Raw genomic sequence first — 23,252 nt, 5'->3', positions numbered from 1 at the left:
AAAAAATAATTTTAATGCTATTTTTTTTAAATTAACTTTTCTTTGAAATAATCTGACTGGAAAGATGGATTCATTGTGCAAATATTGAGTTCTTCATTCATTCCTGGAACAAAATATGTTTTTTGAAGACCAGGTATTTGCTGTAAACTTAGTGGGTTGTGTGTTATATTTCACCCTTCAGAGGAATCTGTCTGTGTTAAAATACCTCCATGTCTCCCTTTTATCATGAGACTATGAATTTATCTTTTTCATGATCTTGTAAACCTAAATACAGTTAACATTTGAATTTCTGAAACGGATTTATCTCAGTAGTAAATCATACTTTCTAATTCTTAATTCCTTGTTCTAGTCTACATAATTATTTCCTTGTTTCATTTTATATTAGCTGTGCTATCATTTTATGCATATGATGAGAAATGGACCCTGATCCTATTTTCTATGCAAGAAAAATCATGTTTTCCTTAAATACCACAATGAATTTGCCATTCTCTAGAGGGAAACTGTAAAAAAGGAAAATTAAAGAAATAATATTATAAAGTATCAAACAGTGATCTGGACTGAGCACTCATCATACTTTATGCTCAGTCTCAAAGGTTGGCAAACATTGAGTGTAAAAGGTAAGATAGTTAATTTTTTTCTGCTTCTGCAGGCCATGTGGGCTCCATGACAGCTATTCATCTCTGCTGGCCTGCTGCAAACAAATGCTGTAGCTGTGTTCAAATAAAACTTAATCTGAAATCAGTCAGGCACCAGATTTGGCCTACAGACTGTAGTTTGCTGACTCTATCTGGTAACTTTGTTGATAGACTCCTGTATATTAAGTCATACAGGATCTCCACAGAGATTAGGACAATATATTTATAGTAGTATGAATCATTTAAATTTCATAGAAGTTACATGCATTTTCAAAGCACTTTTGTATTTATTTTTATTTTTACCTAGATATTTCTGTCAAGAGGATATTAACCTTTTTTTTTTTTATACTTGAGGAAGTCTTGAGTTGTACAGTTTGCCTGAGATGACCCTAAGAGTACTAGATTTTTACTCTATTTCTCTGCTTTATAGTTTATCAGAGTACTAGTGAACTCATCAAGCAGCTGTCTCCAGTCTTGCTTTGTGTTACTCAGATATCCTTTTCCCTAGAATTTTGAAAGTAAATTGAAGTGCAAATTTAACACCAGTGGCTATTCTCTGGATACCGAATTCATTCAAAATAATCATACAAAGTAAACTTTGGTAACAATTCCCCCCTAAAGGAAGCCCAAGTAAGCAGAAGGTGGTTTCCAAGAATAACCAGCTCTAGAAGTTCATAGCAGCTGTCAAAATATATCTTCAGTTGAAATTTAGCTTGTAATATAAGGGTACTTGAATTTTTTTTTCCTTGCCTTTTTTTTTTTTTTTTTTTTTTTTTTTTTTTTTTTTTTTTTTTTTTTTTTTTTTTTTTTTTTTTTTTTTTTTTTTTTTTTTTTTTTTTTTTNTTTTTTTTTTTTTTTTTTTTTTTTTTTTTGCAAGTGACTTAGATATAGTAAAGATATCTATTGATTGCTCTCAATGACAGGCTGAGCACTATTATCATGAAGAGCTGTCACTGGAAAAAGTTGAAAAGTAAATCGTTGGCCAGGATTGTTAGTAGTGGAATGATGGTATAATTCTTTCTTTTTTTTTTTCCCCTATGTGTCCTGGACACAATGATGACATGTTTCTTAATGTGTTTACCTCCTAGATAATAGATAATAATAGATAATGAAATAATGATTGGCTTTGGCAGTGATTTTTTTTTTTTTAATATCTTGGTGATCAGTGCATTGGTGGTTGTAGCATAGTTCAGTTAGATGGGAGCAGAAAGTTTGACAATGCTATACCATTTACCGTGTTATAGTTCTTTAAAATCAGCCATTTTGCTCTATCTGAATGAGGAGCAGTTTAGGCAGTCATGGAATAATCATTAGAATTATTGGTTCAGAATCTTAAAATCCAAGATAAAATAATCTGCAAGTCACTGTGAATTTTTCTTCTTCTTTTTAATATTTTATTTATTTATTTATTTTTAAATGTTTTATTTATTTCTAGGAGAGAGAGAGAGACAGCGTGAGCAGGGGAGGGTCAGAGAGAGAGGGAGACACAGACTATGAAACAAGCTCCAGGCTCTGAGCTGGCAGTCAGCACAGAGCTCGACGCGGGGCTCGAACCCATGAACCGTGAGACAATGACCTGAGCCGAAGTTGGACACTTAACCGACAGAGCCACCTAGGTGCCCCTGAATTTTTCTTATATTTTCCTTTTTCCCATAAACTCATCAAGCCAAAATCTCAAATCCTAAATGTTTTAAAAATATTTCTAATATTATTTAATTTATTTAAATTTTGTTTAATTGTTCCTTTTAAGCGCGACTTCCATTTGGTCCTTTTCAAAGTTATTTCATTCCCCATCTTAATTAGGCAGCTGATTACATGAGAAAACATGCCTGTTGCATAGCAACATGGCCTGGGAATTCTCATTTTACCTCTTTAAAACTCCATACATTTCAAATCTAGGATTTTTTAAGATTAAATGAGTGTGAATACATCAAAGTCTCTGAATGCTAGCATGTAGTAATTGTTCAATTATTGTGAGCCATTTATTCTTATCTGTTTTAAGATGGCTATTTTCCCTGTAAGTGGGCTAATTTAAAAATATGTATCATAGAGGCACATGGATGGCTGAGTCACTTAAGTGTTGGACTCTTGATTTTGGCTCAGGTCCTGATCTCAGGGTTGAGAGATCGAGCNGCCCCCCCCCCCCCCCCCGCCCGTTCCTACATTGGGCTCTGTGCTCAGTATGGAGCCTGCTTAAGATTCTTTCTCTCCCTCTCTGCAGGTACCTGTGTGAGCGCTTTCTCTTAAAAAAAAAAAAAAACAAAAAAAAACCACTCAAAAAACCATAAAGATCATCTATTTAATTTTTCCTGTTAGTATTTCTTCTAGAACTCATAATTCATTAGAGGAATTAGAGTAAATGTGAATACTCTGATACTATTTTGTAATATTGAAAGGGTATTAGTTCATTTTTATATTCATCAATCATTAAATTTTGTTCTTTATTGCAACACTAAACTAGGAAGTGGCTGTATTTTTAACTGGGGTATTTAGAAATTAAGTAAAAATAGCTTCCTCTCTGGGACCACAAGTCTCCATTCACTGGAAGTATGCAATTATGTAGAAGTTTCTCAGATCCCACAATAGCATCATTTTGAAGGAACTGACATTGTTGGTTCAAGAATATCCTCTCTCTCATATCCTCATCTCTTACATTTGTCTAGTGGTATATTGTTTACAAATCTTTCCGTGCCTCATATGACCTGTTAAATACCTTAGGAAGTATTTTAAGGCTCTTCCTTAAGGGCTGAGAATACCCAGAGGTATTACATAATTTGATGACTGTCCCCTTGTTACGGAGAACTTGCAAGTCTAATCATTACAAGTCTTGTCTTCCTGATTCCTTTTCCTCCTTCCTTCTCTTTGTGTCTTTGTCCTCTTTTTTCTTCCTTCCTTAAGTCACTGTATTCTTCTCCTATTCTTCATTAGTTACAAATAGCCCTAAGTGGTAGGAACTTGACTAGGCTTCATAGAGCAGCTATATTTAGTTAATTAATTAATTTACTTATCTGTGTGTTTATTATTGGGAGAGAGAGAGAGAGAGCAAGCGAGCAGAGAGCACATGCATGAGTGGGGAAGGAGCAGAGAGAGAGAATTCTGAGCAGGCTCTGTGGTGTCAGCGCAGAGCCCTCCTTAGGGCTCCAACTCGTGAAATGCAAAATCGTGATCTGAGCTAAAATAATGAATCAGATGCTTAACCATCTGAGCCACCCAGGCATCCCTTTAGTGCAGGTATATTTAAAACACACTTGAATTTTTTCCTACAGTATAGGACAAGTTTTGTTTGCCACAGGTGCTTTAAATGCTTTACTATTGTTTTAACTCCCAAATCAGTGAAGTAACCACCAAGGGAAAGAAAAAAAAATCAAAACTGTTGAAGAAATAATGGACACCAGCACAAATATGTATGTCAGAGAATTGAGCTGCTGTAGTATCACCTAGCCAAGTAGACTTCAAATTGCCAAGTCCCAGGAAAAGAACCTCCTCTGTATATTGTCTTATGTAGATATATGGACTAGAGAGATCATATTGGACTATTGATCACTGTATCAAGATTCTGGTGTATCTAGAACTGCCTTCATATACTGTTCTCCAGCTCCCTTCTGGACTACTGTCTTGGTTCATTGTTTTTTTGTTCAATCATTTACTCAGTCACTCATGTACCCATTCTTCCATCTAGTACTGAGTGCCTGTTCTTTGGCAGGTGCTGGTACAATTGCTGTGGATAATATACTTCATGACCAAAACAAATTCCTGTCATCTAGGAGCTTGTGTTTGTGTGGGAGAGCAGTGGAACTCACTTCTGAAGAGTGTGATAATTATTAAGTGCCAGAGTCCAGCTCCATCCGGGTCCAGGGGTCCCTGAAGGATGGACCGTGTCGGTGGGGGAGGGAGTAAGGGAGCCGCTGGAATCTTTCTGGTCACCAGGCAGGCATCTCTGCCCTGTCAGTTTTGGTGTCTTTATTTTTAGGTCAAACATTAATATAGCATCAGAAAATGGAATTTTTACAGTGGATAGTTCTCCTTGATAAGATGTTTTGGAAAATGTACAGAACCAGGTTTTACAAAAGTAATCTTGCAGAATTCCCCCAATTATAGGGAGGTTGAATAACTAAGAAAATAACAGGGCATTCACATTTTAATAACACTAAGATTAAGTCATAGGTTTGTAGATATTCTTATCCATCCTCATCACAGCTGCCAGTGTAAGGGAAGGTGTTTGTGCAATGTAGGCCTTAGGGAAGGGACTGCTATACATCACCAGTTAGCAAAGGTGTATGTACTAACCTATCTTCTGCCCTTATCTGTTCCTTCTCTCTAAGTTAGGCTCTTTGTCTCTGGGCAAGACTTGATTTTCCAGTTATATTCTTTATGGCACTGGAGAGCCAACCATACCTTTAAAGAGTTTAGCTCATATCCAATACATAGAATAGCCTCTTCGAGGGCATTTACCTTTGTGTCTAGTTTTATGATTTCTTGAATAGCTAGGGCATGAGAGACATTTTTGGTTAGCTGATTTACATGTTGAGCTGTATGAACCTCTTGGACTAATGCAACGTAGAAACAGAATTGTACATGTAAAGGTCAGTCTTTTATGAATAAGGGTCATTAGCCTGTTCATAGCTCAAGGGAAAGTATGGAGGGGAACAGGACCTGCTGGAAACACTGTGTCTGTTCCCATAATCAAAAGAAGTTCCCACAGTAAGTTCCTTCACAAGGTGCAGTCATCATACCAGTGCTAGAATAAGGGAACAAGTCACTCCTGATACCGATCAACAAGGTACCTTGGGGGTCGGTGCTCAAGCAGAAATAATTGACTGGAGGTGGATTATCGGTCGTCATCTGATTGGCAAGAGACCGTGCAAACTTGCTTTAACCTCACCAGGAGCTTTCTCGACTATCGGTCTCAGAATGGCTCCCAACAATTAAGATTACTAATGCTTAGTGTGACTTTGGGCCTTAACAACTTCAGACTTGACCTTTACAATATATGATTTCTTTCATAAGGTGTAAGACTGGACAGCTTTGAGAAGGCAAATATTCCTTCCTCCGGAGGAATCAAGGAAGACTCGTGGAAGAACTGGAATTTAAGCTGGAGATGAGGAAGAACATTTGGTTGTTGGATGTGACACTAGGTTGATGGATGTGAATGTAGTTTCTAACTAGAATCATAATGAGATGAATACTGCTGAGGGAATTTTGAGGTTTCAAGCAGTAAAGGTATCAGTAATACATAGGAGATTTTGAAGTTTAGATTAGTAAAGATGGACCAGATTTTGGACAGCTTTGAATACTAGGTTGAGGACACTGAATCTAATTCTTGTTTCACATTGTCAATTATTGAGAATTATTGTAGATATTTGTTGAAGAGCAGTGATTAAAAGGATAAACAAAAGGATAAGATACTATGCCATGAACACAAAGGAAGATAAAATTTGTGGTTGTGAATGCTACCAAATAGCTCCTTGTTTTGGAGTAATATGTTTAAGCTTTAAGGACATCAGTTTCCTCATTGTGGAATAAACATTGAGGATATGCTCCCTAAAGTTCTGGGATTTTACAAAGAGAAATTTCTGACCTCTGGATCTCTCTAGCATTTATTCATCTGTGGCCTTGTGAGTTTTTCTTGTAGAAGTTCATGGTCTTTTATGGCAGATGCCACATGAAGGCTGGAGAGGGTGAGATTAAGTTGAGGAAACTGGTGAAGAACTCCAGGTGGTGGTTACAGAGTGGGTACTGTGTGGTTTCGGGTACGTTAGGGGAATAGAACCCTGGACCTAGAATCAAAAAGGTGGCTTTAAGTCCTAGTTCTCTTCATTAGCTGTGGGATTATGAGCAACATGCTTCACATCTCTTTCTCTCACTGTCCTTTTATAAAATATTAACTCACAAAGTTTGCAAAACATCATAGGGTGTTGGAAAGAATTACTTGAGAATACATACACACATACACACACACATACACATAAACATTCTATAAAATGTTTAATAAACATTCATAATTAGTGTTACTACTACTATTACATGACTTCCCTCATAGTTGAATATAATGACAGAATAGAATGTTTTCTAGGCACTGCTCTCTTCACTAGATGCCAGGACCCCATCTGGGAGGTATAAAATGACTTAACAGGTGTTGGAATTCATTAGGCAATTATACACGATTCTGTCTTTCCCCATAATATCTGGTCTCTCATGGAAAAATATAATGGACCTTAATTTGTACTCACTTCAGCATATCATTCAGATGACCTGCATTTGTTTAGATTGTTGAAACAACAAGACGTGTGTTGATTGGAGATATAGTGCAGAATAGAAAAAACGTGGATTTATAATGAAATATGATTCGCACTGTAAAGTTTCTGGAGTTTAGTTTAAGAGTTATTACGAGACCTACTTAAGAATGGAATTTCCTGGGATTACTTAAAAGGGAATGTTTGAGCTACAGAGGGTAATTGAAGACTAGCACATCCTATAATTGTTATTCTTATTGAAATTTATATCAGCGTTGAGATATTTCGTCTTTTGATTTGATTAATGTTTGACTTGCCCTGCGTATGGGCTGCATGAGTTTTCTGCATTCTGAGTGCGCTGGTGGCCACTGCTACATTGAGGTGGGGAACAGGGTACAGTACTAGGGGAGAGGGATTACCAGTGCATTCGAACAAGGGTGCAGTAAGTCGGGAGCAAGAAACCAGAGCCTTCTAGTCAGGTATTTTAACCAATCCACTCCATTTCCCCTTTGCTTAGTCCAGGCTTACTGAGTGCCAGTCATGTACCTGGAAAAAACTTCATGCTTGTCTCCCAGCAGGGATGTCAGGGCCAGGAGCCAGTCAAAAAAAATGATTGACAGTTTAGTCAGAGAGCGTCCACTAAACCACAACTGTTAAAGCAGACAGAATTCCCATTAGACGAATGCCTTTTTGGACCTAATCCAATGATAATAATCTATTAAAACAAGTTGTCTAATCTTATGAGTCAACTTGAAAAGAGAAGTGGATGCAGGGTGATTTGCAAAATGTTTGCACGTGTAAGTTCAATTTATTTAATTTTAAATAATTAGGGCATGGCAATGATTATTGCTAATTGGAGCTATGTCGGGCTGAAAGAATTATCCAAATGTGATTTGAAGACTCATGAGAGATTTTTGCAGTAAATTGTATTTAACTCTAGGGTGGGTGTGGTTTTGTTTTTGTTTTTTTTTTAGTGATAAAGCTAAAAATCAAAGATACACCTCTTAATGAAAAAAATACGAGATTTTAACCTGGTCTGAAATGATTTGAAAACCAGTACATTAATGATAGCTACAAAGGGTGGATGTGGTTAAAAAGGAAGATTAATGGGGAGAGTTTTAATGGCCCTCCAAATAGGGATTTAATAAATGCAGAATTCTTTTTCTAACCAGTGTGAAGCCAGATCAAACTTTTGGGGTTGTATTGAAGTCTTAATTCAATTGGAGGACAAATACTGCTGTAGATTTCACAGTTTTGAAATTCCTTCTTGATTCAGAATCTTCTTGTGAAGTTGCCTATGACCTTCTTGAATACTTCCATTCCCATATGTATCTTTAAATGATAGTATATAATGAAAATTTAATTTCAAAACTCATAATAAAAGAAGGAAAGAAAAAAACATGGTAGGATCCATTTACACAACGATTTCATCTGTTTACGTTGGGAGCCACCGCCAGCAGGTTCCAAAAATTGCTTTTGCCAAGTTGCTTCTGGCAAGAAGAGATTCTTGGAGAGGCTATTAGAACAGTTCTGAACTGAAAAACTTTAGTATTTTTGTTTGTTCCCAAACATCTGGCTCATGGCCACTTGGCAGCTATATCAATCATTTCTCTGCATAACATGAAACGTGCAGCTAAGTTATTATTATTCCTAAAGTAGGTATAATTTAAAGGTCATTCTTGATGATTAATTCCAGCTACTAAAGGAATGCATTTAAAAATGCTTATTTGGTGATACAGATATTAGTTGATGTTCTTAGAAAAATTACCCTATTTATAATAAATATTGCCATCTAGGTTACTATTTATTTTTCAAAAAGAAATTCACTTTCCGAATAATAAGATGTATAGGTGTGAAAGATGGCTCTTCTTTTCATGAACACTAAAATTATACTTTTCTTTTTTTCCCCGTATCACCCTTGCCTAGACTCAGTTTTTGTTTTTAAAGTATTTTCCGGCACACCTGGGTGGCTCAGTCAATTTAGCATCCAACTTTTGATTTTGGCTCAGGTAATGATCTCATGGTTTCTGAAATCACTTGGGTCAGGCTCTGTACTACCAGAGCCTGCTTGGAATTCTCTCTCTTCCTCTCTTTTTACCCCTTCTCCTCTGTGTGTGTGTGTGTATTCTTTTTCTCCCTCTCTCTCAAATAAACATTAAAGTAATTTCAAATAATAGCTATTAGCACCAGTTTGCTGCTTTTTACATCTCATTCTGTATTACAGGGAATGAACCAAATAGTCCACTCAACAAAGATTTGGGAGTGGAGTTATTTTTTTCTGTAACAGATTTTAGTAACTGTAACTCCCTTTACTGCTCTGATGCCCGTGAAAATTTGGCATGGTTGTTTATTTATTCTTATCTTTTAGGAGAGGTAAGGGGGAGAATAGGTAATGACCCCTTTGCTTGCTTAGTAAACCCAGAATTTTCTACCCAGCTGATCTTGTGAGGAGTCCAGTTCTGTTTGACTGCTCTGAATGACTAATAATTATAATGCCAAATGCGTGCCACAGTGTTGTCTGGGAATTTCTGAATCGTTGTAATTACCAGATATTGAATTACAAAATTCAATTACAGAATCACCAAACTGATGGATATTTTCTCAAGTGAACAATTTTCTTTCAAAACACCAATTACTCTGCCTCAGTTTCCCAATAACAAAAATCAAGTGTTATTTTATAAGTCAGGTGGCATTTTGAAAATAAGGACAAGAACGACATGAAAAATGTTTAAAGGGCTACGTTTTTATCTGTGAGTAAAAGAAAAGAATCATGTGCCTATTTTGACATTGAATTTACTCTATATTTAGCAGAAGACACATATAATTATAGAAGGGGAACATATTTCCATTTAAAAACACTAAGCATTGAAATTATGTTTATTATAGAACACCTATCCACCTGATGTGTGTATTAAGTTTTATTTGTCTGGGTGAAGTCTTCCTTTTTTTATTGGTGTCTATTGTATCTTCATAGGAAAGTCCCACATTCATTAAATAGGTGGCTATTATGACATCTTTGAGAGAAGAGGGCTATATCTAGGCCTTCCTACTGAGTGAAGTCTCATTATAATTTGTCTCTTTAGGTTTCCAAGATGCTGGGCTCACATGCTTAACTCATTAATGAGGCTGGAACACATCTCATAATGGCTGGTTTGTCGCACTAAAGCCACACAGAGTTAAAAGAATGTTACAGTTTAATCCATTGGCGCAGGAAATGCATTTGCAATGCAGTTGCCCACTTGAGGAAAGATGGATAGAAAGGAGTTCCTTTTACAAATTCAATTAATTTTGAGCTCTTTTATTTTGATTCTCCCCCATTAGGTGTATTCTTAAAGAGCAAGGAAAGGAATCTAATAAAAACCAAAAGTGGTTTGATAGTCAAAAAGAGGTGTCTTCTTTTGTTTCAAGTATTTTTTGTTTCTTAGGTCACAAAAGGATATTTTCTTCACATATTTTCTTCATAAAGGCTGGATTGTTTCATGGCTAACCCGATTTGACCATAGTGCACTGCCTGGTGGGAAGTGTTAAACCTCTTATTTTAAGCTAAACAAGATTACTCTGAAGGCTGGCATTCAGGGGCTTGCTTTTAGTGTAATGGGTTAGGGGCTGTGGCATACCCCTTACAGTTCCAGTAATTGAACTCTTTGGGTACTTCAGTTCCTAATAGTTAGCTCTGGAAGGAGCCTGCCATGGGTACGCAAGAAATTGCTAACTGCTTGATTTCCCCATGTTAGCTTAATGAGGAAGAATGGGTCACCATGCCAACAAACACACCATAGCAATGAGTTTAAAAACATCCTTTCCTTGGTGTTTGTTTCTCATTTGGGGATTTATAGTATACTACAATTAATGTAGAGTGTCAGACAAAAAACCAAACAGGATTTGAAATTAATATGTTATCTCTTATACAATATGTATAAATTACTGTGGTCATTTAACCTGAGTTCTGGTTCCTTCTATTGTTCCATCTTATTAGATTAATTTTGAAGGCAGTTAAAATGTTAATGTGCACTTAATGTTCATTTTTAGAATTTCTTACTAATTTTTTTTAAATGTTTATTTTTGAAAGAGAGACAGTGCGAGTGGGGGAAGGACAGAGAGAGAGGATGACAGAGAATCTGAAGCTGGCTTCAGGCTCTGAGCTGTCAGCACAGAGCCCAATGTGGGGCTCAAACTCACAAACTGGGAGATCATTCCCTGAGTCAAAGTCGGATGCTTAACCAACTGAGCCACCCAGGTGCCCCTGTTGTTCATTTTCAATTGATACTTCTTCATTCACAGCTTTTAGATATTCATCTATCAAAGCCCATCTAATTTCATTTGGTTTCTAAAGGCTTTTATTCTAGTTACAACCATTCTTTAAATAGCCTTTGTTTTTTGGAACAGTTTTAGGATTACAGAAAAATTGAGAAGAACAAAGTCCCCATCTGGGTCACACTCAGTTCCACCTATTTACTGACATCAAACACAAGTATTGTACCTATGTTACAATTATATTAACATACAATTAACCAGTGCCGTAACTCCTCTTGATTGTGAGTTTCTCAGACTTTGTTTTTGATTACTTTGACAGGTTTGAGGATTCCTACTCAGATATTTTGTATAATGTTCTCCACTGGAATTTGCCTGGTGGTTTTCTCATGATTAAACTGGGTTTATGGATTTCGAGAGGAAGAACACTAGCACAATGACATACTCATCACATATCATTGAGGGATTAAGGGTACATGCTGTCAACATGATTTACCACTATTAAGATTGACTTTAATCATCTGGCAGAGACAGAGATTTTCAGGTTTGTCTACTATAAACTTATTCCCTCCTGGTTCCCTCCTTTCTCGTTGTAAAAAGGCACTATGCACACCTGTATTTATGGGGTGAGGATTATGCTCCCTCTCCTTAAAGGTGGCGTGTGTGTGTATTCTGTTGTTAAACAGTGTTAAACAGTGTATTCTGTTAAACAGAATATACATATATATATATTTTTTTTTTTTTCTTCAAGGGAAATTTGTCTTATTCTCCCTTTATCTAGTTGTCTATCTGTCTATCATCATCATTTATTTATCAGTATGGATGCATGGATATTTATTTTACACTTTAGTTTAAAATTCAGTAATATTTATTTTGCTGCTCAAATTGTCCCAGCTTTGGCCATTGGGAGCTCTGTAAGCAGGCTCCTGTGTCCCATCGATACTTTGACATACCCTCCTTTGTGTACGCAGGTGCCTTACTTTCTGGCACTGTAAGATGTAGCAGGCTCATCTTGTATATTTCCTCCCCCACTTTTAAAACCAATCCATTTCTCCAAGGAGGCTTGGTTCCTTTTATTGGGAAATAGCATTAGAAATGGAGATGTAGACACTAGATAACACCATTTAAAGAATAAATAAAAGACGTTTCTAAATAAAATGAAGAATCAAGATGGTCATCTTAGGTTATTTCTCCTTATGTTACATTTTAAAAATATTCTAAGTGTCCATTTTTAACCAATGTAATCTAGTGTCATATGGAGGAATAAAGGTTATGAGGAATTTAAAATAGGCTAATAGTTGTGATTATAATTAAAATATTAAAAGACTATTGTCTCTGGTGACCTTTTACTACAAAATCAACCCAGTGATATTTGTTTTAAATTTTGGATAAGTATCTTGTCATTCATTAAATCATATTGCATGGAATATGCTTTGATACTCTTTGGATTTTTATATAAGCATAGTTACCCTGATGACAGCCTTGTTTGATAAATTATAATTCAGTCTAAAAGAAGCCTAAGTTTTCATCAGTGGATTTCAATCTATAACTGATTTATTAAGCTGCTGTATGTTTATCTGGATATGTACAAATAAATACTTTTGGATGGATGTTTGAAATCAATGGGAAGTATTATGCTGCAGTATATAGAGTTAGTTTGAATAAACAGAAGACCTCCTTATACTCTAAAGTGCTAAATATCTCATTAACATACTTTTTTATGCCCCTAATCTTCAAATTCTTTCCCCACAAAGACTGGATATACCTGTCTTTTGAACCTCTTTATATCTTTTAAAATGCTAATCATTAAAATTCTTTTATTTTGTCTGTTGGTACAGAAAAAAAAGTTTCAATCTTGTATATAGGATAATTATTAACAAGGAAACCCATTTTTTTCTTTGAAGGGAACCAGAAATACCCTGACAACTTGATGATGGCAGAACTTTGATAAATCCTATGACCATGTTCTAGAAACAATTTCTAATTATACCTTTAACCATGAATCCCTTCTTGTCACATTTGCAGAAAAGTACGCTATTATATTCATGTTTTGGGGTGAGTCTTCAGTGAGAACTATTTTAGAAGGAAGGCAGCTAGGAGAAATCCTATATTATTGATATAAGGAAAGCTTATGACTTCAATGATGAATAGTGGACACAAAATAAAGGATGCTAAATTTTTGTTATGTCTGGATAGCCTTTTCTCTCAGTTATTCTTATAACTTTCAGATACTGATTTTTATCTGCTTTATTATTACAACTTTACTATCATTGCCAAGGGCTTAATTTGGAATTAAATGAGCCTTATGTTTAAGTAATTTATTTTCATTAGTTTGCCAAAAATGAGTCTCATGATGGTTTTAATACTCTAAGGCAGAATGTTTACATTTTTCTTTCATTAAGTATAAAATATTCCTTTTCAGTTTCCTTTATGTCCCACAGAATCTGAGATCAGAAGGCAATATTGAAGCTGCCACCGTGAATGGCAGTTTTCCTTGAATAGTAGAAAGGGGAGCTGTTCTAGTTGATTTTTGCTCTTCTCTTGTGCAATTTCTTTACGCAAAGACTCTCATAGAAGAAAATAATGCACTACAGAGTTCCTATAAAAGCATCACCACTAGTTAATATGACAAGTTTCTTCTGATCAACTTTGCCTTTGTATTTCAGGTTATGTGTGAGAAAGAATTTGATGTCTTATGGTAAATTTCACATTATTTGCTCATTATAGCTATGTCCTTTTATTCTATTAGTGTTTCCAAAGACTAGAGATAAAAATGTCAACCATGAACTTGATATCCTTATTTGATTTTCATTCTATGATTTTCTATATCTGACCGTTCTAGAAAAATCCCTCTAAAATTTTGAAATTAGAAATATATACCTACTTTTCAATAAAAAAGAGACTAGAGGTGATTTCCCTTTTAATGTTAAAGGAGAACTTTTTAAAAGATGAATGTATTTGAACTGCTAGAAATATTGGACTTTTATAAAGCTGACTTAAAATTTAATTTTATAAATGAATAGTTATTTGAAACATGAAGGACGGGCTCCTGGGTGGCTCAGACTGTTAAGCGTCCACACTCTTGGTTTTGGCTTAGGTCATGATCTCATAACTCGTGAGTTCGAGTCTAGCATCAGGTTCTGTGCTGACAGTGCAGAGCCTGTTTGGGATTCTCTCTCTCCTTCTCTTTCTGTCCCTCCCCCGCTTTATTTCTGTCTCTCTGAAAAATAAATAAATGAACATTTAAAAAATTTTTTAAAAAGTAAATATAAGACATGAAGAAATCCTATCCATTCAGTAATTGACATAGAATGTATCTGATAAGAATTCTTCTTAGGGTTGTAATCATTTTCCTGTTCCTAAATTTACTTTTGAAATGAAGTCAGGAAAATGACTTTCCAGAACATGTCATTGCTTTTATGTACATTTTCCATGGAGAGATATGAAGTCAGGCAGAAAATGTTGTGATATAAAGGTGCAAGGCCAAGTTTCTCTGGTCACCAGATGACCAACAAAGTTGGCTTTGGAATTGTGCAATAGTATTTCATTTAATCCTTTCTGTGGGGGATTGGGAACAAGAATTTACCATAATAGGATTTAAAATGTGTGAAATAATGACAAGTAAAAAAACTGACTTTTGGTTTGAGGGTCAGAATTTTTAAGAATCATTTATTTGAATGCCTACAAATAAAAAATAACATTAAAAAATTAGGTTACCAAATAATAGATTATACAAATTGTTAATTTTCTTAATACATCCAATTTTCTTACTAAACCATCTAATTTATATTTTCCCAATTTGTAATAGTTGTTTCAGCACAATTTTAGTGACTTTTGTAGCCAATTTTTTTTTCTAATTTTTTTCACTTAGATTCTTTTGAAATATGCTTTTTACTTTTTCATTTTTATTAACAAATGAGTTATACTTGTTTATAATAGTAATTGTTGTCCTCTCTCTGAATTTCCTGCCTGTATTTTTTAATCTTTTTTTTTTCCTGTTGTATTATTTGCCTTTTGTGATTCACATTTAGGAGACTGTATTTTTCACCGTGGGAAAAAAATCCTTTGTCTTCTGTATATTGCAACAAGACTTGAATATTTCAACTCTGAATTATACTTATTACTGAGATCTCAATTCCTTTGTAGCCTGACCTTCATGGTACTTATTTATTATACTAAGAATCCAATTTGTCCCAGAGCCTGGGAGAAAGCATTATTTGTTTCATTATTATTTATTCACTTAGAGTGAGGAAAATATGCCTTAAAACTTTGTGAAATGAAAACCAGAATCCCACAGTACTTTCAGTGTTAGTGCTAAGAATTAGACTTGTACAAATAGGTGATGATTCTCAACTTTGGCCTCATTAGGATCTCCTATGGAGTTATGAATCAGACTAGGGCATCAGTATTTTTTGAAGTTCACAATTAATATTGATGGTTATTTAGGTTGAAAGCTTTCTTTTAAGGCACTATGATTCTTTTCCTCCTAAAGTGTTTTTCTAGACAGAGTAGAACTTGCAAACTCCACAAGAATAGGGTCTATGGTCTGTCTTCTTATGAGTATGTATACAGTGTGCAGTAGGAGAATGCCTGCCCCATAGAGCAGTCTTAATGATATGCTCAAGGTTCAGTATGTTTTCACTATTAAACTGCAGTTGCTTTCCAGTGCCACCCCTCACAGATTATACTCAGATCACGTTCCCTTTCCCAGACTTAGACTTCTCATCTTCTAAGTGTGGATTTTTAGTAGTTTCAACTTTCAAGTCTATGGTGGCAACCCATAAGAACTCTCATACCTGACCTTACAAATAACTGTGTTGAATCAATTTGATACACTAAGCAAAGAACAACAATAACAACAACAAAATGCTGAGGCTAATTGTCTGCCTAGACTCCTAATTGTAGCTCAATAAAAAGGAACTTTTTCTGGGTTTGTAAAAGTTATTTTTAGATGGGAATGAGTCTGAACCTTTTCATTTTTCCAGAATAACCTGAAAGTGAAAGATCGGTAATGACTGAACATATTATTCCCTCTATCATTAAAATTCCACAAATTATTATATGAAATAATTTTTTTTAAAGTTTTTTATTTTGAGAGAGAGAGAGAGAGAGAGAGCACACAAGCATGAGCAGGGGATGGGCAGAGAGATACAGGGAGAGAGAGAATCCCAAACAGGCTCTGTGATCTCATAGTGCAGAGTGTGACATGGGACAGGAATTCATGAACTGTGATGTTCATGACCTGAGCCGAAATCAAGAGTCAGATGCTTAACCGACTGAGCCACCCAGGTGCACCATATACTTTTGAGCTGAAGTTTGCCACAGATGTTTTAAAACACTGAGTCAGTTAATTCTGTGAATTTATCACTACTGTGATCTGATATTTAAGAATGCCATCTCTTAAAATTGTCATAATTTCCATCTGTTTGCTTATTCTCATTTTCCTTATTTTGAATTTTTAACTTTTAACCTCCTCTTCCTCTACTTCATTTCTTTTATACCTAGAAGTACCCCCTCTTTAAATATTTAAAATAGTTTTCAAAATAATTTTGACATTTAAAAGTAAGACTTCTCTCCCTCTCTCTCCCTCTCTCTCTCTCTCTCACACACACACACATGACCCTCTATGAATTAGAAACTTTTTTGGAGGTGGTAACTTCCAAGGTCTTACAGGAAGATCCCTTTCATGATTTTAAAAGTTGGGAATAATGTCATCTATGTTAAAAAGTGCTGGGTCACCACTTACAAAGAGACTTTTGATAATTCTAGTGTAGGCATTTTGGAATCAAATGATGACAGAAGGGATCCTGAGAAATGGACAAATTGGGCATGTATTGGTTTGTAACGGATAGAATGTGGAGGTAAGGAGAAAGGATAGAAAGAAGAAACTGGTTGCATAGTTTTACCACTTTATGTGGTGGTGATTAGGAAGTATTTCGTGTGGGAAGGTATGAAGTTAAGTTCTATGTTGGGCATTTTAAACTCGAAGTACCTAAGTGAATGTGCCCAGCAGTCAATTGAATAAATGACTTTGGAGATGAAGGAAGGTTAAGGTAGAATCATTAGCATGTTTTAATATTTTTAAAAATTACAGACTTTTGCTGAGATTATTAGGTTAACACTAGAGATGGAGCTGATGGTCCATGACCTGTTCTGTGGCTTCCAGCAATTGAAGGGGAGAGTGAATGAGAAGGAGTCTGAAGAAGAGAATCCAGTGGCAATTGTATATATTACAGAGACCGGTTTAATGGAAGTTTTACATGCTTAAGATATATTGCTCATTGTAGACTTTTAAAAATGGAGGTATAATTGATGTTTAACATTGTATTAGTTTTAGATGTACAGCATATGATTTGGCACATGATCACCACAGTAAGTTAACGTCCATCACCACACACAAGAAGATTTTTCTTGTGATAACAACTTTTAAGATCTCTTTTAGCAACAGTCAAATATGCCACACAGTTTTGTTAACTGTAGTCCCCATGATGTACATGATGTACTCTAGAACTTTTATCTTACAACTACAAGTTTGTACCTTTGACCGCCTTCACCCCTTAACCCATTTTGACAACTCTCCCATCCCTGTCTCTGGCAACTACCAATCTGTTTTCTTTTTCTGTGGTTTTGGGATTTTTGTTTTTTAAGGTTAAGTGAGATCATACAGTGTTTGTTTTTCTCCAGCTGACTTATTTTATTTAGCTTAATGTCCTCCAGATCCATCCATGTTGCAAATGTCAAGATTTCCTACTTCTCTTTTTTAAATCTTATTTATTTATTTTGAGAGAGAGAGAGAGAGAGAGAGCAAGTGATTGAGCTTGTCCTGGGGAAGGGCAGAGAGAGGGAGAGAGAGAGAGAGAGAGAGAGAATCCCAAACAGGTTTGTTCCTGTCAGCTCAGAGCCCGATGCAGGGCTCAATCCCGTGAACAGAAAGATCATGATCTGAGTTGAAATAAAGAGTCGGACACTCAACGACTGAACACCCAGGCTCCCCTCCTTTTTTATGGGCAAATAAAACTCCGTCGAATAGATATAGCACATTTTTGTTATCCTTCATCCATCTATGGACACCTATGTTGTTTCCATGTCTTGGCTGTTAAAAATAATGCTGCAATAAATGTAGGGGAACAGGTGTTTTTTTTGAGAGAGTGATTTTGTTTTCTTTGGAAAAATACCTGAAGTGGAATTTCTGGATCATATGGTAGTTCGATTTTTAATTTTTGAGGAATCGCCACACTGTTTTCCATAGTTGCTACGTTAATTTATATTCCCACCAGCTCTGCAAAAATGTTTTTTTTCCTCCACATCCTTGCCAACACTTATTATTTCTTGTCATTTTGAGAATAGCCATTCTAACAGGTGCGAGGTGATACCGCATTATAGTTTTGGTTTAAATTACCCTGATGATCAGTGAATGTTAAGTACCTTTTCAGGTATGTGTTGACTATCTCTTCATCTTCCCTAGAAAATAAATGTCTATTTTGAACCTGTGTCAACTTTTAATCAGCATAGTTGTTTTTTTCTTTTGAGTTGTATGAGTTCTTTATATGTTTTGGATATTAACCCCTTATCAGACATATGATTTACAAATATTCAGATTGCCTTTTTATTGTGTTGATGATTTCCTTTGCTGTGCACAAGTGGTTTTTTTGGGGATTTTTGTTGTTTTGTGTTTTGTTTTATTTTGTGTTTTGTATTTTGGTTTTTTTTGTATTTTAGTTTGATGTAGTCCCATTTATATTTATGCTTTTTTTTTTGTCTTTTATGAGTTGTTTTTAAAATTTTTTTAATGTTTATTTTTGAGCGAGAGAGAGCTCGGGAGTGAGTGGGGGATGGGCAGAGAAAGAGGGAGACACAGAATCCTAAGTGGGCTCCAGGCTCTGGAGCTCAAACTCATGAACTGTGGGGGTCAAACTCATAAACTGCGAGATCATGACCTGAGCCTCAGTCAGATGCTTAACCGACTGAGCCACCCAGGGGCCCCTGTGGGTTGTTTTTTAAACTTAATATTTGGCACATCCTTAAGTTTCCAAGCACCATTCTGGATGTCATTAGTATATAATTATATATAGCGTCAATGTGTGCAGTAAGATATCACATTACCAAAGAATCATTACAATTGGGATATAATATCCATCCCTCCCCCTGCCTCTTGCATCTTCAGGACTTAGATTGTTTAAGGTCACTAAATTCTCACTCAGGTTGAAAGACTTTGCCAGAAAATTCTCATTAGCAGGAATGCCCTCTGGCCTTCCTCTCGTAATTTTCCGTCTTCCTCTTGAAATAAGGAAGCACATTATCAAAGTCATTTTAGTTTTAAAAAGTTGTCATCGATGTGGGAAATTTAGGATTCATGAGGAGTGTTATTAAATGTTTGATGTTACTGATGTCAGTGACAGCATGGGGTAGCAGATGAAAGTCTGGTTTATAAATTCTGCAAGAAAATTCAAGACAGTGAAATGAGGACTGGCATAGACATAGCTAAACGCTGTTTTTCCCTTGAGCCAAGCAGAATCTTGTCATACTCCATATTTTGGGGCATGCCTGCTCTTTGTTTTCCTTAGAATCTAAACCACAAAGTGAAAGAAGTTATTAGATGTCTTCTCTATCTCATGCACAGTGCTAACTACTTTTACATCGTGGTCTCAATTTAACGTGACACGAGTTCTGAGAGGGAAATATATTCAACCCATTTTATAGAGGTCAAGAAAATGAAGCTTTTGTTATTGGTATTTTAGAACAAGAGGAAAAAATGCTCATCAAAAGTTACATGTTGATTAGGCTTCCACAGTCCATTGTTTTTCATGTTAAATATCCCCTAAGCTTGTTTAAAGGGAGATGGAAATAAAAGTCATGTATTTAAGACCTAATGTGGTTTTAACTGTCCACTACATGTCTAAATGTTGTTTTCCCATGCTGTATTGCTGAAGGACTTAATTTTTTTCCCCTTCTCTTTTGGTTTCAGAGGAAGAACTTGTCTCTTTTCCTCAGCATTAGTTTGTTAACTTTCTGGGGGACTTCACTTTTGGGTGCCCGATTATACTGGATGGGAAACAAGCCACCAAGCTTTTCCAACTCTGACAACCCAGCCGCTGATTCGGATAGCCTTTTGGCTCGGACGCTCACTTTCTTCTACTTGCCAACCAAGAACCTCTGGCTGTTGCTATGCCCAGATACACTCAGTTTTGATTGGTCAATGGATGCTGTCCCTCTGCTCAAAACAATTTGTGATTGGAGAAACCTACACACTGTGGCCTTCTATGTTGGACTCCTCCTCCTTGCCTACTATGGCTTGAAGAGCCCAAGCGTGGAAAGAGAATGCAATGGGAAATTTGTAACAAATGGCAAGCAGAATGCAAATGGCCATAGCTGCCATTCAGATGTGGAGTACCGGAACTCAGAGATGAAGCCCAGCTTTGCATCCCAAGTAGAAAATGGCATTAAAAATAATGCATCACAGAGAACACAACTTCCTTCTACCGAGAACATTGTTGTTCTTTCTTTATCTTTGTTAATAATACCCTTTGTTCCTGCCACGAACCTGTTTTTCTATGTGGGCTTTGTCATTGCAGAGCGAGTGTTGTACATTCCTAGTATGGGTTTCTGCCTCCTCGTCACAGTGGGTGCCAGAGCCCTTCATGTCAAAGTCCAAAAGCGGTTTCTCAAGAGCTTGATTTTTTATGCTATAGCTACATTAATTGTTTTCTATGGACTGAAGACTGCAGTCAGGAATGGAGACTGGCAGAATGAGGAAATGCTGTATAGGTCAGGGATCAAAGTAAATCCAGCTAAAGGTAATATTTTATTTTCTACTTTTGCCTGGATAGTTTACTCACTGTGCTTTTTTGTATCCTTGTTTCTTGCCTGAGAACACAGGATTAGGATGAAGAGGCCCTTTTACACAATGCCCATATCTTTCTTTCATTTCAGTTTTTGAAGAGATGAGCAGTCCAGTCAATTTAGAGACCTATCCAGAATTACATATTTGGAATAGGGAAGTATTTTCTTATGTTCTTGACTACATTTGTCCAGAGGAATTAGAATGCTTGAGTAAAAGTATTGACTGTCGTAAGAATTTAGAAAAAAATGCTTGGTTTCTGTATTTTAAATACTTACATAGACATCATCTCTTTCATCATGTAATGAAAGTCAGGCTGTCCCTCTTGAGTATATTTTAGCTTTCCTGTTTTCCAAACATCGCCTGAGGAAAGAGCATAAGACTTGCAATGGCATCTTTAAAAGATTTGGAAGTCAGGCTACCTCTGAATCTTGGAATTGTGTCTCTAGGTGTCAGTGTGCACGCGTACAACATGAGTCATCCTTAGCTTTGCTGAGAGGCTAAGTAACCTGGATACTGCCAGGCACTTAGCACATTCTTACCAAAGAGTTCTTAAGTCACTTAGGGAAATAAACGTCACTCTACAATAAGATTGATCATATATTTCATAATGGTTTTGATTTAGAAAACTATTTTAGCAAATCACAGAATCTATAGCCAGAACAGAAAGTCTCCCTTAAAGCATAAATGAGTAGTCAAAGCTGTTAGAGTGATTTCTCTGGTTAAGGCAATGAAATGATAGAAGCCAGAGAGCAATTAAATGAAAACAAGTACACCTTTAAGTGCAGAAATAGATCATAGTAAATAGCGCCAACTAGTTCTGTTCTTCATAAACCATTTTTAATGTTACTTATCTTTTAAATTATGGTAGCTGAATAGTATTTGAACTGGGCTGTTTTTACTTTTTTTCAACACAGTTCTCTACCAGTATTCAAATGCTGAAAGTGTAAAGCTGTTGCAAATGTATGGAATGACCTACTGATGGATATTGGTGTGTGTGTGTGTGTGTGTATATATATATATATATATCTCCAAAGATCTAGATACCCCCGAAGCAACTCTGTTTATCTGATTACCAATTAAGTCAAGAGTTCAGCGAGCAGCTACTCATTTCTTTAAGCCAAGGAGGTTATTGTTGGTACTTGTAATACCTAATAGATTACAGGGTTTTTAATGGGAGTAGAAACATTAAAATTGAACTAGTGTATAGCAGAGAATTCCTCAGTTTTTGTGGAAACAAATCTTTACCATGTGGCTTTTGTAGTAGTGAATGCTGAACGATTTAGTGAATGCATAAACCCAATTCTTGCTATAAAAAATGTTGCAATCAGTTCTCACAGAATGCTTTGCAGCTGGTTTTTCTTCACTGGTAAATGAAAGTATATAAAGCCAGGCTATGTTGCTAGTTTATTTTCCTGCTGTTTAAAACCTGATACATTGTAAGGAATGAAACATAAAAACACCTAGTATGTTAATTTCATCACAAAGTGGTTCTGAGGATTTATTAAATTTATTGGTTAAGTTTCAGGTTAAACTACTGTAACAAGGAGCCAAGATAATAGTGAGTTAACTAAGATAGAAGCTTTATTCTTTTCATGTACCAATCTTAAGTATATGCAGCCCAGAGCTGATAAGATGGCGCCATGGGTTTTCAGGATCTGGGCTCCCAGTCTTTTGTTCTCTTGCCATCTTGGTACTGTCACCCTGTCCACATGGTCCAAGATGGCTCATTATCACATCAGCACTTCAACTAACAGGAAGAAAGAGAAAAGAGCAAATGGTGGGTGTGCCCATTCTCTTTAAGAGTGTATCACGGAAATTGTACACACCATGTTTGCTTATGGACTATTGGTCACACCTAGCTGCAAGGAAGGCTGGGAAATGTTATCTTATTTCTGAGAAGCCAAGTATCCGAGCCAAATTTCATTCCTCTTGAAGAAAGGGAAGGCAAAGGCTCAGATGCTAGAGTATAAGTAGCAGTTCCTGTCCCGGTATAGGTGGAAAGCATTTTGTAAACTAGATATTTTCCAGATACATTTCTAGATATATTTGGCTAATATACATTTGACAGTTATGATTTTGATTTTGATTAAGTTATTTTGGTGACATGGTTAAAATGCTTGGTTCTTCATCCATTCACTCAGTGAAACAATTATTAAGCATTTCCTTGGTTTCCAATGTATTTTCCTGTCTCCTTCCTAGTACTTAAGAAGTGCTATAGTAATATTTAGGTGCTCCAAGTATTACTAAATGAATATATGACTGATTAGTATTATATGTCGTTTGAAACATCAA

General features: G+C 35.9%; 1 protein-coding gene across 1 annotated transcript in view; it reads left to right on the top strand.

The window, feature by feature from the left end:
• The window catches only part of LOC120224856 (protein O-mannosyl-transferase TMTC2), a gene marked incomplete at its 3' end in the record, with an annotated part of 267,387 nt that overhangs the window by 169,484 nt on the left and 74,651 nt on the right, over positions 1-23,252 (top strand). The window contains exon 3 of the mRNA XM_039223097.1: positions 20,085-20,913. Within this exon, the coding sequence (XP_039079028.1) occupies positions 20,085-20,913 (829 nt within the window). The remainder of the gene's footprint in view (positions 1-20,084; positions 20,914-23,252) is intronic.

Source organism: Hyaena hyaena, unplaced genomic scaffold (genome assembly GCF_003009895.1).
Source record: "Hyaena hyaena isolate Hyena2069 unplaced genomic scaffold, ASM300989v1 scaffold_1273, whole genome shotgun sequence".
Classification (NCBI taxonomy): Eukaryota; Metazoa; Chordata; class Mammalia; order Carnivora; family Hyaenidae; genus Hyaena; species Hyaena hyaena.
Note: the sequence above shows the minus strand (reverse complement) of the source record. Positions and strands in the feature narration are given on the sequence as shown.